General features: G+C 34.9%; 1 protein-coding gene and 1 long non-coding RNA gene across 3 annotated transcripts in view; one reads left to right on the plus strand and one right to left on the minus strand.

The window, feature by feature from the left end:
- LOC129571885 (nucleosome-remodeling factor subunit NURF301) overlaps window positions 1-13,426 on the minus strand; it is a 27,655-nt gene extending 14,229 nt beyond the window's left edge. For both annotated transcript variants that reach the window (XM_055451759.1, XM_055451760.1), the window contains exons 1-9: window positions 13,059-13,426; window positions 11,723-12,120; window positions 10,771-11,646; window positions 8,260-10,696; window positions 8,110-8,178; window positions 7,170-8,026; window positions 6,964-7,108; window positions 5,140-5,405; window positions 333-433 (exon numbers count right to left, since the gene is read on the minus strand). In XM_055451759.1, coding sequence (XP_055307734.1) covers window positions 333-433; window positions 5,140-5,405; window positions 6,964-7,108; window positions 7,170-8,026; window positions 8,110-8,178; window positions 8,260-10,696; window positions 10,771-11,646; window positions 11,723-11,984 — 5,013 coding nt within the window. In that variant the 5' untranslated portion in view covers window positions 11,985-12,120; window positions 13,059-13,426. The remainder of the gene's footprint in view (window positions 1-332; window positions 434-5,139; window positions 5,406-6,963; window positions 7,109-7,169; window positions 8,027-8,109; window positions 8,179-8,259; window positions 10,697-10,770; window positions 11,647-11,722; window positions 12,121-13,058) is intronic.
- Window positions 12,397-13,321, plus strand: LOC129571889 (uncharacterized). Its single transcript, XR_008688356.1, has 2 exons — window positions 12,397-12,653; window positions 12,902-13,321. It is a non-coding gene; the product is annotated as an uncharacterized LOC129571889 (long non-coding RNA).
- Window positions 13,427-15,128: the final 1,702 nt, after the last annotated feature.

Below are 15,128 nucleotides of genomic sequence, written 5' to 3' on the forward strand. Positions count from 1 at the left end.
GGTGTTATCATGCACGATCGAAAAAATATAACGAAGAAGCAATATCTAGCGAAAATAATAAGATATAACGAAATGTTATCTCAACAAAGTTATAGAATTGGTCAAGTCCTAGAAGTTCGCTGAACACTATAACTCATTATCTTTTATCATTTTCGCGAAATACACAGAAATCCACATTCAAAATTCCTATTTTGCATGGTGAGTTTTCGATAAACAAATTTCATGTTGTGCTTCAGTTCAAACACTTCTGTATTCCCGTTTTTATTATCAACAACAAAATTATAGGTTAAAGTGACTTATTTATTCCAGGATATTTCATGGTAATCGCTTACCTGTGTAGTTTGTACAACATTTTGTAAAATTACTTTTGTTGTGCCATCAGGATTTTGTACAATTATTCTACGTTGGGCAATTATTGGAGCTTTTGTCGAATCTAAAATTAAAAAAATATACGACAAATCAAGACTTATCTATATATAAAAGAGAATGTGTGTCTGTCTGTCTGTCAGAAACGACTTGGCGGCCAAAAGCGTTGTCCGATCTGGACATGCGGCACATCAATGGAAAGGTCTTGGGTCGACGGGTGACATAGGCATATTTTTGGTACAATTTTGGGATATTTCCAAATGTCACAAATTGTAATAAAACAAAAATTCAAAATGTCACAATTTTATTTTAAAGACATTTTTGTCACACCTATTAATGTCACAAAATTGATGCATTTTGAAATAAAAAAGAAAATGAAAAAGGCGTAGCAAATCACGCCAGGCTAATCTAGTAAATAATAAATGAATTCATCAAGTCCACCAGAATTCAAGTAATGGTGTCAAAAGACACAATTTTTCTGTCCCCTCTTCTTCAAAAAAATTCAGTTATTCATCGTTATCGGTCATCACGTATGTGTATTCATATTAAATTGATATTGCCACTAACACATAAATAAACTCAGTTGATTTTTCATTAACCTTTTGTTCGTCTTTGGGGCATACAGTTTCCGTGGCGACTTTAAATTGCAAATAAAAGTACTAAAACTCAAAAATCTTACATTAAATTTAGTACTATTCGATAGCTTGAACCTTTAGCTTAACACCACTTAATTTTCATGTTCATATGTTTAAGCATGTGTGAGATATTGCCTCTGAACACATGTGCGTTGCTCGTATTTTGGGGCATACAGTGCCCCAAGTGTATTTCGTATTAAAACTGGACTTTGATAAGATATATCGACTTGTTGACTTCGGCCAAGTTGTAGTACTTGAGCTCCACTACATTTTTGCTGAAAACAGATATCTCTCATCTCTTATCATAAAGCTGCCAACTGTAAGGGAGAGTCGTCTAAGATGGGCCACACATTGATTGACCGCTATAAAAGTCTTAAATGTGGATAATGTTTGAGACTTTCATATTTCAGGTTGTTATTCGTTTGCAGTGCAAAAAAAAATTATCGCAAATTTTCCGAACACCTTGAAAATGGACAAAAAAAATTTGTCGTCTAAGATGGGCCACCCCACAAAATTTGGAAAATAATAGAAATTATGAAATAGTAACACCATATTTCGAAAGATTTGTCAATTTTTATTCATTCATGTGCTTTCAGCAATGTAATTTTCGCACTTTTAATAAGCTGACGTCTACGACGTTTTGATGAAAGTTTTGGTATAACTGGTCGCAATGGGCCAACATCAGGCGAAAAATACCATTGATTCACTTTAAAACGCTATGCGATTGCTTAAAACACGATTTTCAAACATAACAATAGAGTTTCAGTGCATAACAAAAAGAAATCTTAACCAAAACACGCCATTTTTTCATGACGACAATTTTTTTTCCATGATGAAATAACAACAAAATTATTATTGTACACTGAAAATATGTACTTTTTACAACACGTTTGATGTAGCTCCGTGACGCTAGGGCTGATAATGAAAGATCTAGGGGCCCTCTAATTTCTGCCCGCTCCCCACAATTGTAAGACAGTGATTCACTTTTCCGAACAGGAGTCATAGAGCTACATTGATATGAAAAAAATTCGATTTCATGTACTTGCCATGGGAATGTACCGAAAAGTATTCAAAAAATATTGACGATACGTGTTCAGCCGCTAGACAAGATTTTTGCAATCTGGAAGTGGTATCTGCCAGCACTATTCGAGCACTGATTATAACATATTATGGTTTAACAGCACTGGCGGTGCTGGTGACATGGACCTACCTAAACTTTGTTGCACTGTGATATCGATTTTCATACATTTTTTTTCCAATTTTTGTCGAATTCCTGCTCGTCACTGGTTGAAGCAGGAAATCTGAGAAGCAAGCAGAAATTAGTGGGCATCTAGACCTTTCAATATCAGCCACCAGGTCATCAAAATATTGAAAACTTCATTTGGAATTGACTGTTGGCGTGAAACCTCCGAATATGCAAAAAATCGATTTTCATGGATTTTTCGAAACTTTGGGCAATTACTGCTCATCACAGGTTAAAGCAGGAATTGTGGGGAGCGGGCAGAAATTAAAGGGCCTCCAGACCTTTTATTATCATCCCTCAGATTATTAAAATGTTGAAAATTTAGTTTGGAATTAATTTTTGGGGCAAAACCTTCGAATATGCGAAAAATCGATTTTCATGGGTTTTTTCGAAACTTTGGACAATTACTGCTCATCACCGGTTGGAGCAGGAATTGTGGGGAGCGGGCAGAAATTAGAGGGCCCCTAGATCTTTCATTATCAGCCCTTGGATCATGAAAATGTTGAAAATTTAGTTTGGAATTAATTTTTGGGGCAAAACCTTCAAATATGCGAAAAATCGATTTTCATGGATTTTTTTCGAAACTTTGGGCAATTACTGCTCGTCACCGGTTGCAGCAGAAATTCTGCGGAGCGAGCAGTAATCAGCAGAAATTACGTAGAACACGAAACCGTGCTCGGATTTAAATTTTGGAACCGGGGGGGGGGGGGGGGGCAAGCGTCACGGAGCTGTTTGATGTATTATATCAAAAATTGTCAAAAAAAATCACACAGTGCTTGTCAATAAAATGCACTAAAAATGATTTTTCACAAAATTTTGGAACGAACATTTTTTATCATACATAGGGGATCTCTTTACTCCTCGGAACACATCCAAAACATAGCTACCCATGGTGCATTAACATGATGCTGATCAGTTTGCCGTTAATATGACTTCTGTCAAAATTTTCGGTGGTGGCCCGTCTTACCCGATGGCCCATCTTAGACGACTTCCCCTTACTGATTTTTGGCCTTTTTTGTTCTATACTGAAATATACTGATTTTTGACACTTGTTCGTATTTTGCTCAAAAATGCAAGATTTCTAGGAACTTTGATGATTTTTCTTTTAAAAATACAATTTTTCAAGTAGACATTAGTATTTCTTCAGTTCGACCCGGATCCAGTTTTTTGTCTTACATTTTTCGTATCGTGTCTCAGAAAAATTGGGAATTTTCCTTGTGTTACTTGAATTTCTCATACTTTTCCCTAATTCTCTTCATTACGACTTCAAATCGATACACTAGAGGCATTCACAGTGTTGACCGGTTTTATTTCTATTCACATACATCATACATATAACATATCATAAGGCTGATCTATTTCGTGAAACAATTTTGAAGATAGATTATTAACAGAAAAGTTTTCGTTTGATTCTGAGACACAATCGCCAACGATATTTCAACAGTTTGGTTGTGTGAAACGATTTTGTACCGCGAATAGAATTACTAAATGGAACACAAACAAAGTTCCATCAGAAGCACGATGGGTAGATATTTTTAATATTTTAGAAGGGGAAAACGTACCGTTTTCAAATTTTTCCGCAATAATCGAATTCGTCTTTTGTTTCCCCGGTACTTCAACCCCGGCAGAGCAAATATTTGCCAGAGTAAATAAAATTTGGAAAAAAGAAAGTTCATCTTTTCAAACAAGCACATTAAAGTCAATTTTAACTGTTCGATACAATATGGAATTCACATGTACGGAATTCCACCGTTTCTTAAAAACTCGCCAAGGTATTCTGAAGAAAATCTCTACCCAAAAAAGATATGATTTCAAAACGAAACAAAAACAATCAAGTCCAAGTGCAATTTCAGTTGATTTCGAGGATTCCGAATAGTTCATTTGTCAGTTTTAAGAGTCGATTTTACTGTAAACACATAAAAATAATAAATGTTGGGTATTTTACTTTAATTAAACGTGTTTTGGAACATACTGAACTTTCATACTGATTTTTCAAAATTCATCATTTGAAACCTTATCAAAAATCCCGTATTGTGGGCGGTCTTTTGCGATTTTTAGCGTTACTGACGAGAGAAAAGCAAATCTGTCTTAAGCAATATTCTAGAAAATTTTGCGTACTATATATAACCTTGCCGAAGACATCATTTCGTTATCTCTAATCAATAACGCTAAAAACCGCGAAAACCGCGAGTTTTTTCTTATAAATTTACGCGTAACTGATAAGAGATAACGAAATGATGTCTTCAGAAAAATTGTAGTACTCAACCTGCTCTACAACTTTGCTAAAATTGGATATCTCATATCTTTAATTAAATCCGTTAAAAATGAGGAAGCGATTATTCGCGTTTTTCGTGGAACTGATAAGAGATAACGTGATGGTATTTTCTGTAAAGTTGTAGAGCGGACAGAGTACTATAACTTTGCTTAAAAGACCAAATCGTTATTTTTTATCACAGTCCAGTTTTCATATAAAATACATGTTGGGCACTGTAAGCGACGGGAATATGTTGCAAAACCGAACGACGATCAAAAGGTTAAGTGTACGTTTAAGCTCGTAAATGAAAATTAAGGAAATTAAACAAGTCACATGGTGTCAACTTTATTAGTTTCAGTAATGGATAGCAGGAAAAATAATTAAGACCTTTCATACGAAAAAATTCGAAAAAAATCAGGAAAGTGCAGAAAAAGTATAAATTTTACGACAAAATTCATTCCAAAATTTTTCATACAAAAAATGCTATAGAATTGTGTTTTGTCTGTGATTTTTCAAAAATACGAAATCCATTTTATGAGAATGTTAGAAAAGTTCAATTGGTGGAATGAACTTTAAACCCAAAAAGAGTTGTCGCAGGGTCGAAATTAGCAAAAGATATCAAATGGTCTAGAAAATCTTACCCTTTTTTTGATGCATCATTTCGAGGGTTCGTTTTTTGTGATGTTCAGCGCGCTGAAGGCGAAGTTCTTGCTCCATTTTCTCTTTGATTTCTTCAGCACTTGTTTTATGACCTACACCAGTCTGCTTCGGAGTTGATATTGATGATGAAGAAGTAGTTTTATTGATTGCATTGGTTCGATTTTGCGCGGGGGTATCCGGAGTGCGTGTGGATGGTAACTTCCCAGTAGAAGTTCTAGTAACCGGTTGAAGTAATGATTTTTCCAATCTAAAGGAGATAAATTACAATATCAAACTACTAGTTTCTACTTTATGCCAATAAAGAATAAACTGCTTTATTTATAATTTCATGTTTTTTGAAGAGTCATTTTCCTGACAATTTCTTTATAACAATTTATTAGTTGTTGGAATATACTGAAATCAAACATTGACATAACCCATGAAATATTTGTGTCGCTTAGCATGATAATGGGAATACAGATATGTGGTTGAAAAAACGGAACATGAAAAAGTTATCTCTTAAAAATGCAACATGAGTCTCCAATCAACAACAACTTAACATGGAGCTGTGTTTGCTACAGTATGACGCACTTCAGTGTGGTACAAACTCATGTTGCCATAGGTTCTGACTAGCCACGTAGGTCACATTTAATCTTTTTCATTTTTTTTTTCAACGTATGTATTACCAAGTTCGATGTTTGCATGCATATGAATCATTAGTGTTCATTTTTATGCAAACTAACTTTGTGAGCCAAAATATGGCCGTTTATATATGCAGTCGAAAAGACTGCATAGTGCATATAGCGACATCCGCTATATACAGTCGGATTTTTTTCATACAACTGCATTTAACCGTAACCGCTATTTGCAGTTGAATTTTTATTTTTCGTTTTTTGTCTGCATATAGCCTCTGGCGCTATATGCAGCCGAAATTTTAATCTTATATTTATTTATTATATTTATATTTTTCGACTACATATAGCTTCTGCTGTAAAATGCAGTCAAAAAAAATTTAGCTCTGAGAAAGTGAAGGCGTGCGCGCGCCTAAAAATGCAATGAAATAAAAAAAACGACTATAATTCCATCTAACATTGATTTTCACTTCATTTTCTCATATATTTTTTAATTCGACTGCATAAAGAAGCAGTGAATATATACAATCAAACATGAAAAAAGAAAAATCATCCGCATACAGCGGTTAGGGTTAAATGCAGTTGTTTGAAAAAAGTCCGACTGAATATAGCGGCTACTGCTATATGCAGACGAATTCATTTTATATGGAAATTTTTCGACTGCATTCAGCAGTGTCCGCCAAAATATTATTTTGAAAATAATGTGAAAAAAAACATCGTCCCATTTTGGGCCATAAGGCGTATGCCAATGAGAACTATACCGATGGATAGGGGGTTGTTAGTGTACCAATAATATTTCAGTTTCCGGGCCTTTAGTTGTGGGCAGATTGTGGGGTCAAGGGGAGTTGAAAAAATTGAAAAGGAAAACGAAAACTACCCTGAAATGGGGGGGGGGGGTGAAATTCAATTTGCCCCCACAAAACCGAATAATATTTGGATTGCACACTAGAAGTTGGCTAAAAGATACAACAAAAATCTGATCCGATCACTCCAGGCTCCAGGTACTAATCTCTGATTTTTGGCCTTATCAATTTCCAGTATTTGGAGATATCGGAGGAATATCATATTTTTGACACTTCGAAATAACTCATACAGAGACATCAAACGAGTTGATAATATTCGAATATTTATAAACCAAAAAGAAGTTATCGTTCTGTATGGTGCAGAATAATAATAACAAAAAAGACGTCTTACCTCTCTCCAAACAATTTTATCTCCCACAGTTGAAGTTGATCTTCGTCAACCCATTCCTCGGAGACTTGTTTTTCCGTTTTCTGTGGTGTTTCAGGTCGTTTCCGCTTTCGAAGCCCAGATCGACTTGGTGTATTTTCGGATGTATCTAGAATTTCATTTTGAGATAAAAAGTTTATTCATAAAATCTCACGGACCTTCTAACATACCTTTATATGGTTGAGGGTCGGCATATCCATATGGAATGAGTAACGTCAGTCTGAGGTAGTCAATTTTCTCAGAAAATCGGCCACGAATGCGGTGCTTTAATATTTCTGTTGAAACAATTCCTGTTTCTGTATTAGTAACAATTTTTCCATTATTGGTTGGTGGTTTGGCTGTCATATCATCCCACCGCAAACAACACCACATTATTCTAAGTTGAAGTGCTATTGTAGCGAGAGTACGAGCATTCAACGTTCGGAATAGCCAACACGTTTTGAAAAAAGGCCGTGAAGATGGGTATGGCCATACAGTAAGATTTGATTTACTCATCGGGTTGAAGCCATTTACCATCATTTTTCCTCCTGACCGTGCCAATTTCCTAAGCTCGTAACTATGAAGCACCATAATAGATCTAAAGCCTTTTTTCGTGAGAAAGTTATTCATGGATGGATACTTTATTGGCGACAACGATGCTTCTGGTTTAAGTGGCTTCATTGGGTCATGATCGTTGGAAATTTTCAACAAATAAATTTTTCCACTTGTTGAATCTGTTGAAAAAATGCGCTCACTTCCCCCAGTAGTATAATCTTTTTCAATTTTAAACTCCCGTTTGGTTACTTTCAATACTCCAGGGAATCGGCGGTTTGGTCGAATAAATATTTTTGGTTCATTGAAATCACAAGTAGATGTTTCAATCGCTGATTTAATGCCTCCACATGATGTATCTTTAAAACGATTTTTTGTGATTGAATAAATTTCATGAGTATCAGAATCAAGGGAACATTTTCCAGAGTGCTTGTTGATTGTTGATGCTTTATTGGCAACTTGGCTTTTAATATAGCGCCTTGATGTACGCCTTTCACTAAATCACCGATTAATCGAATAGAATGTGTTAGAATTTATTAAGAAATACAATTCAAAGCGATTTACACAAGTTCTTCTCACCGAGAATTTTCATCCGTCATTTCAAAATCATTTGTATCTCCATCTACCAGTCCTGTACCCATTCGTTCACTGAAAAGATATGTTTTTTTGTTTGTTATTTCATAACAATTACTCAAAAAAATTGAAGTGTAACAAAAAGGTATAAAGTACTTCGTATTATCCTCGTGCTCGTCACTATTTAAATCAGCGTTTGTTGTTTGTTGGCATGTCTCACCCTGATCCATATCCATTTTAATAGATTCGGTCATATCACTTGAATTCCTTTCCATGTTTTTACAATCAATGTTGTCGATATACTTGTCATCAATTTCCATCTTACAAGTTTCGAAATGTCTTCCTAGTTTTTCATCTTGAGAAGTTGAAATTATAAACTCATTCACATCTTTCTCAATATTACCAGCGCAACTCTTTTCCAATGCATGGAGAAAATTCCTTTGTAATTTAATTGGATTAATATCCGTAGATGAATCAACAGCATTGCTTTGCAATGAATTCATTTTTATTTCTGGTTTACGATTAACGATTTTCATAATCTTTTCTTTTACAGTATCACCGTGAGATGCAGATTTTTTCAAAGCAATTAAGAGCTCCTCTTTAACACGAGTTTTTTGTAAGCACAATGGTGAAAAGCAAACATCCTTTTTCATTTGTTGCAAAGAGTAACAAACATCATTTGCTTCACATGTTGAATAACATTTATACTGTTTTCCAAGCCGATTTAATTGAGCGAATTTATCTCGAGCCTTTACGATCGTATCTGCTACTTCATTCACAAATTCTGTGTCAATATTTTGTTGTGGATTCGAATTAACTGCAGAGCTTGTCGTATTTGAAGAGGTGTTACTTTTGATTCCGCATAAGCGACGCAATAATTTTTCTATGTCAGTTGGTTTTCGGCCCCGAGGTTTTGTGACCAGATTTGCAATGGGTTCAGTATCTGATCCGTTTGCTCGTTCAATACGTTGTTCTTCTTCAGTTTTTAGCTGAACCCTACGTTTTAGTAGTTCATCTAAAACGGATTTTTTCGCAACTTTTGGGTATAATAAACGATTTTCTGCACTCAGCGCTCCAGAAACATTCAATTCATCGAACGAGTTTTCAATAGATATAACAGCGGTTTTATGTATTTCTGTCGGCATATTTATGGAGGTTTTGTACTGGTTCTGTGTTTTTAAGTAGTCATATGTGTTCGGTTCCAAAGTAATAATCTTTTCGGCGTCATTGTGTTTGATTAGTGAAACTATTTGGGCCGGTTCAATTTTATAAATCATCGACTTCTTATTTTTATTTTGTCGTCTTCCATAAGATACCCAAAGCCAGCTCCATTGACCATGAATTCGGTACTCTTCACCTTTTTGCTTTGCCACTTGATGTTTTTGGCCCAGAGGATATTTAACAAAGTTGATGGCGAGTCGATTTCGTTCTTCTTCATCGTCACGCTCTCGTTTCTCTCGTTTCTCGATCTTTTTCTTCTCATCCCGTTCCGCTGATGTTACACGTTCTAGTTTAATGTGGGCCAATTGTTCATGCCAAGCATTCACGTAAATGCAATTTTTAGTACAAATTTGGAAAATTATCAATACTTTCGCAAAATCCGTAGGTTTATTGCAATGTGATATAGCCTGAAGCCATAACTTTTTGAGCGTTGGCCAATTTGAATGCATATAGGGTGTAGAAATAGCTTGTTCAAGTGATATCATCGTCTGACGTAATGTTTGTATAGCATTATTTCGGTTACCGTTCAAAATACCGCCCCATTTGAATTCTGAAGCTTGTGTGAGCGAAAACTTGTGTGATAATGGTCTCTTTTTGTCACGATCTTCATTACGTTGTGGTTTATTCAGTGCATACACATTTGTTGCGTATTGGTTTACATATGATTTAAATGTTTGTTCTTGTCCCAATTTAAACGGACAATTTATGTTCAGATTTTTCAACCGTGTCATACGGGTATCACCTTCGCTGTCATCCTTGCTCGGAATTTTCCGTTTCAGATCATCCGTATTATAGTTTCGTGGCGTTATCGAGCCAGTTTTCAAGCGCGTTGAAACTACATTTTTGATAATTCGTGATGGCGATTGTTCGTTCTGCTCTGGGTCAGTATCATTTATTTTATCAGCAACATTGGAATCTTTTCCTTCACACCTTTGCTCACTTCTGTCATCACTTTTCACATTTTTGCTGTTTTCCGTGTCGCTTTCATATTCTATTTCATTTTTTTCCTTCAGCTTCTTGATACGCTCTGTTATTTGTTGATTTTCCATTTCTAAATACGATTTTTTATGACCCTTAAATTTATTCGTCAGATTTTCGGTAATGGTCATTTGTCGCTCGATTTCGTCACTAAAATCATCTATTTCAGAACATAATGCCCGTTCCATACCATTGGCGTCCAGTTTGGAGTAAAAATCCTTGAACTGTGCCACAGAACTGTAATACCAAATCTCTCCATTTTCTTCAGCTTCAACAAAAATTCGGCGGTTGATGAACCAATATTTTCGGCCATGCCGATCATACCCCAAATGTTCATGTCGACACAGAAATCCTTGCTTCTCCAAACTTGAAACACAATCATAAACACCCGGAACTAAGCAAAATTAAAGATCGAAAAACAATAATAATTCTCTTGAAATACGAAGAAAAAATTTATAAACTACTTACCCTGTTGTAATTTACATAAACTACATTGATAATCTCCAGCTGGGACGTTTTCCAATGGTGGATCAACACATTCTAAATGGAAAACAGCTGGACAGGTTTCACAACATACTAAATCTCCCAATTTGTGGCAAATTCGACAATGATCATCGTAGATGATTGGAACTTCGCGTGCCAAATCACCACGGACGATGTCAGTTATCAAAAATTGATCGGTCAAAAATTGTAAAACGGTCAACCGATCTTCAACGCAAACGAATGGATAATCCTTGGTTGTTAGTATGTTGAGTGAACTTTTATCAAACGATTCATGGCTTTCTAAATAGCTTCTCAAAACTTCAGGCCATGTAAATTGATCAATCAGATATAACGTTATATTTATACTGTCTTTATGATCTTGTGGTCCGAATTGTGTGCCTTGTGAATCCTCTTCTCGAAGTAAAGCCCGCAAAAGCATAGTGTGAATTTCAGTTAATAATGAACTTTGCTCATCTGATATTAAAGCCGCACAGAAGTCTTCCAGCCGAAATGGAGATAGCCGAATTAGCTGCTTAAAGCGACGAAACACTTCATAAATGGAAGCTACTCTGAGCGCATATTGCTTTGGGATCAATAAATCATCTGAAGATTCGGGTAAGATTAATGATGGCAATTCAATTGGTTGCAACCATAATGGATCGGGACTTGGTATGCGATTGCTTTTTTTGTTTACATTACTCTCGTTACTGAAACTGCTCAAAGAAAAATCACTGTCGTTGTTATCGTTTTCAGCATCTAGACTATCTGAATCACTCGCCGATAACAGTAAATCATCATCTGGTTCATTATCATCTGAAGAGTCACCAAAATCCGAACCATAATGATATTCATTTTCGTAACCTAAATATAGTTAAATATTGTTATTGTTATTTAAGCATTTAACTTCATTGCTATAGCAATGGATTTCGGTACTCACTTTTCCTTGAGCTATGATGGCCACTGCCACGTTTTCGCCCACGGCCTCTTGTAGATACTTTTCGTGACGTTGATGGCCTTCCTCTTCGACTACTATCACTTCCTTGTGGAGAAGATGCACGGGATGCATTTGGTGTGCTGTATTGTGAATCCGTCACATATTTCGGTTTTCTCATGGCATTATAACTATATTTTATACTTTGTCGTTCCAACTGTTGTGTTTTTGGCGGTCTACCGCGTCGCTTTGTACCCCTACCGGTCATTATTTCTTTGCTGGCTGTTTTACAATATGTTTTATTACTTCTTATTTATTCGGTTCACTTAAGACTTAATTTTTGGTTTGCCTTTGGCCGAAAATCCTCCTTCATATCCCTTTGTTCTTGGCCAGTTAATATGTATCTGATGAAATAAATAAAAACACTAATGAAATTGTGTAACTTAACATTCTCATAACGAATTTTGTTGTCATATTTTGAACCTAAAAAGTGGAATATTTCATCGACTGTTTAGTTCATGGCCTTCAACGAAAATGCCCTGAATTCAACAGTTGAACTTTATTTTTTGAATTCAAAATTTTGAACACTTCACACGGCACAGCTGCTAATATTCGAATCTGTGTTGACAATATCGGATAAAATCTCACAAATTATGGTATTTACTATCTTCTCCATTACCCAAAAGTCCTTAAATTTGTACAGACATCTATTTTTTTCACTTTTCCAAACTAAATTCAATTACTATTTAGCTTAAAAATTGGAACAGAAGAAACACAAAAATTGTTGTAAACAAATTCACTGGCTTGACATATGTCAAAATTTAATTTCTTATTGGGGAAAGATCTTTCAATATTTTTTTCTTCACTAGTTTGGGATTTTTCTTTTCTACAAGCAAGACGCACAACAAATTTCATTCACAGACGCGAAACATATGGGGTTTGTGCAGCAAAAACGTTTGTACTAATCGAAACTCGACTGTGATTGGCTAACCAATCTAGCCGCCATTATACGGAATCAAACTATCAAATCAACAGATTTATATTTCGAAATCATTTATTTGTTGAAAAAGCAACAAGAACAAATAATTAAGATTCGACCCATAATTTTTATACTTCTTACGTCAATTTGATTGCACAGATTTTTGTATTTTTGCGTTTTTTATCAAAATTTTCTGAAAATTGCAGCGACCAATCAGAAAGCGTCTTGTATGATGAAGAATATAATAGCACGACGTACAGTGCCATCTACGTGGAAGCAACACTTATATGTAAAAAAATATTTATGGAACTGAAAGGAAATTACATTGAAGAAATACTTTCTGTGAAAAAGTAAACAAATCACCTTTCAATAAAAGATCGGTTCCGATGACACTGGTTTTTACAAATGAATTTAAACTTTCTTCTGAAAAGGCTTGGCAACGCTGCACAATGTTCGAAAATGGCGTAAATGAAGCTCAGCATACAAACGAGTTTTTAATGAAATTCTATGATTCAAGGCAATTTAACGGAAAAATCGCACTTCACTGTGGTTAACATTTAAAATATAATCAATAAACTTGTACTTTAAAATTACAGAAATAAATACCAATATTTATTCAAATAATACCACTTTATTGTTTGAACTATCTTTCTGTACTTCTATACATGTTTGTATGACAGATGAGCGGCAAGATTATGACAGGTCAGTGATATGACATTACCAGTCGACGAATACTGCTGCTTTCGGATAATGTATGAACGCCATCTATCAACAAACCGAACGCACATTCAGCATTAATGTGAATCAAGAATATCGAAGGATTTTTTTTGTTTTCTCCATTGAAAACCATATTTTCAAAAGAAAATTTGGTTTTAATATCTCAGTTTGATTTAGACAGTCCGACGCTTGTTTTTTCTACTCGGCACAAGAGCCGAACTGGTACAATGGGATAGTTCAGGTCACCCTGAATTCAGAATCATTCATGGTTTTGCATTCTCTGCTCATTGGTAAAGAGTTTTGATCTCCGCCGTTTTGACAATTTTGCGGGAACGAATTTCTTGATGTGACTCAATTTTTCTTATTTGTGTTGTTTTTTCACGTCTATGACAACTTAAGAATTATTTCATCCGCGGTTTTGGAGCCAAGAAGTATTACCAAAACTAGCTTTTATCTTAAAGATTTCAAGAAATTTGAGAAAATAAAAAAAAATACTGATTTTTATGGAAATCTTATATTTAGCTTGAAAATACTATTCAAAAACAATAAAGTACCCACTTTTGTAGACTGAAATTTAATATATATATATAGCTGTATGTTTGTGAATTCCAAGTGTGTCACCAAAAATTTACAGCTTACATTTCCCATAACAATATTTTCCATTTTATTTAACACCGCCAATAACTGGCTGAATATATGATTTTACACAATAATAGTACACAATAGTTAGATTTAGTAGTCTTCACACGATTGGTATAAGAATTTGGTCCGTAAACGCTTTGAGACAAACAAACCGAACCGATAAATGGAAATGCGTAGGTAGCCGAAATGTAAACGGTCCAATATAGCCTAACTAAAATGTGTAAAAAAAATGAAAGAATAACTGAAGCGGTAACACTGTAGTGACGGCCCCAATGACTGCAAAAGTCATCATTCAATTTATCAAGAGGTGATATATTGAAGAAAAGTTTTACGTCTAATCTAACAAGTCCCTGTTCGTAGTTATGAATTTACAATTTAGTAGAGTCTCTACTGTAGAGACCAAAGACATAAAAAAATCAATTAATTTTCGCAAATACATTGCAAAAGCTAGTTAAAGCAATAACTGGTCAAAAATTAATCACCAACTAGCTATATTTACAAAAAATGTGTAAAAATCACGGTGACCGGTCATATTTTCCCCGGTTCATAATTTCCCCCATACAAAGTTGATGGAGAATTTATGGCCGAATGTGGGGGAAATTAATTCCATTTCAAATTTGGATATAACTTCCTCATCGAAAAAATTTTGATTAGAGAAAATATGTCCAAGAAGAAATTATATCCAAATCGTATGGACATAATTCCGCGGGGGAAATTATTGCACATGATGCCATGAAATTATATCCAAATACAAGTGGACATAATTTCCTCAAATATGATGGATAGTCAAATCTTGAATGATCGATATTAATAATATTTTGATATTAAGATAAAATCTTTGGATTATTGGATAAATGCAGGGAGTCAAAGACTCTTCGCTCAGGCTGTATTCAGTCTTTACCCATATATAAAATCTGAACCCATTAATTGCCGCTGGTCGGAAATCCGACCAGTCAATTTTTCGAATTGAGCTCATAACTTTTCATGAAAACATATTTTGGTATTGGTTTGATGAGAAGAAGTTTTTTCTGAGTTTGTAGCTTTCATTATATGCCTATTTACATTTAATTTAAT

Source organism: Sitodiplosis mosellana, unplaced genomic scaffold, assembly GCF_009176505.1.
Source record: "Sitodiplosis mosellana isolate CC-2019 unplaced genomic scaffold, AAFC_SMos_1.0 Smas_scaffold_3616, whole genome shotgun sequence".
Taxonomy (NCBI): domain Eukaryota; kingdom Metazoa; phylum Arthropoda; class Insecta; order Diptera; family Cecidomyiidae; genus Sitodiplosis; species Sitodiplosis mosellana.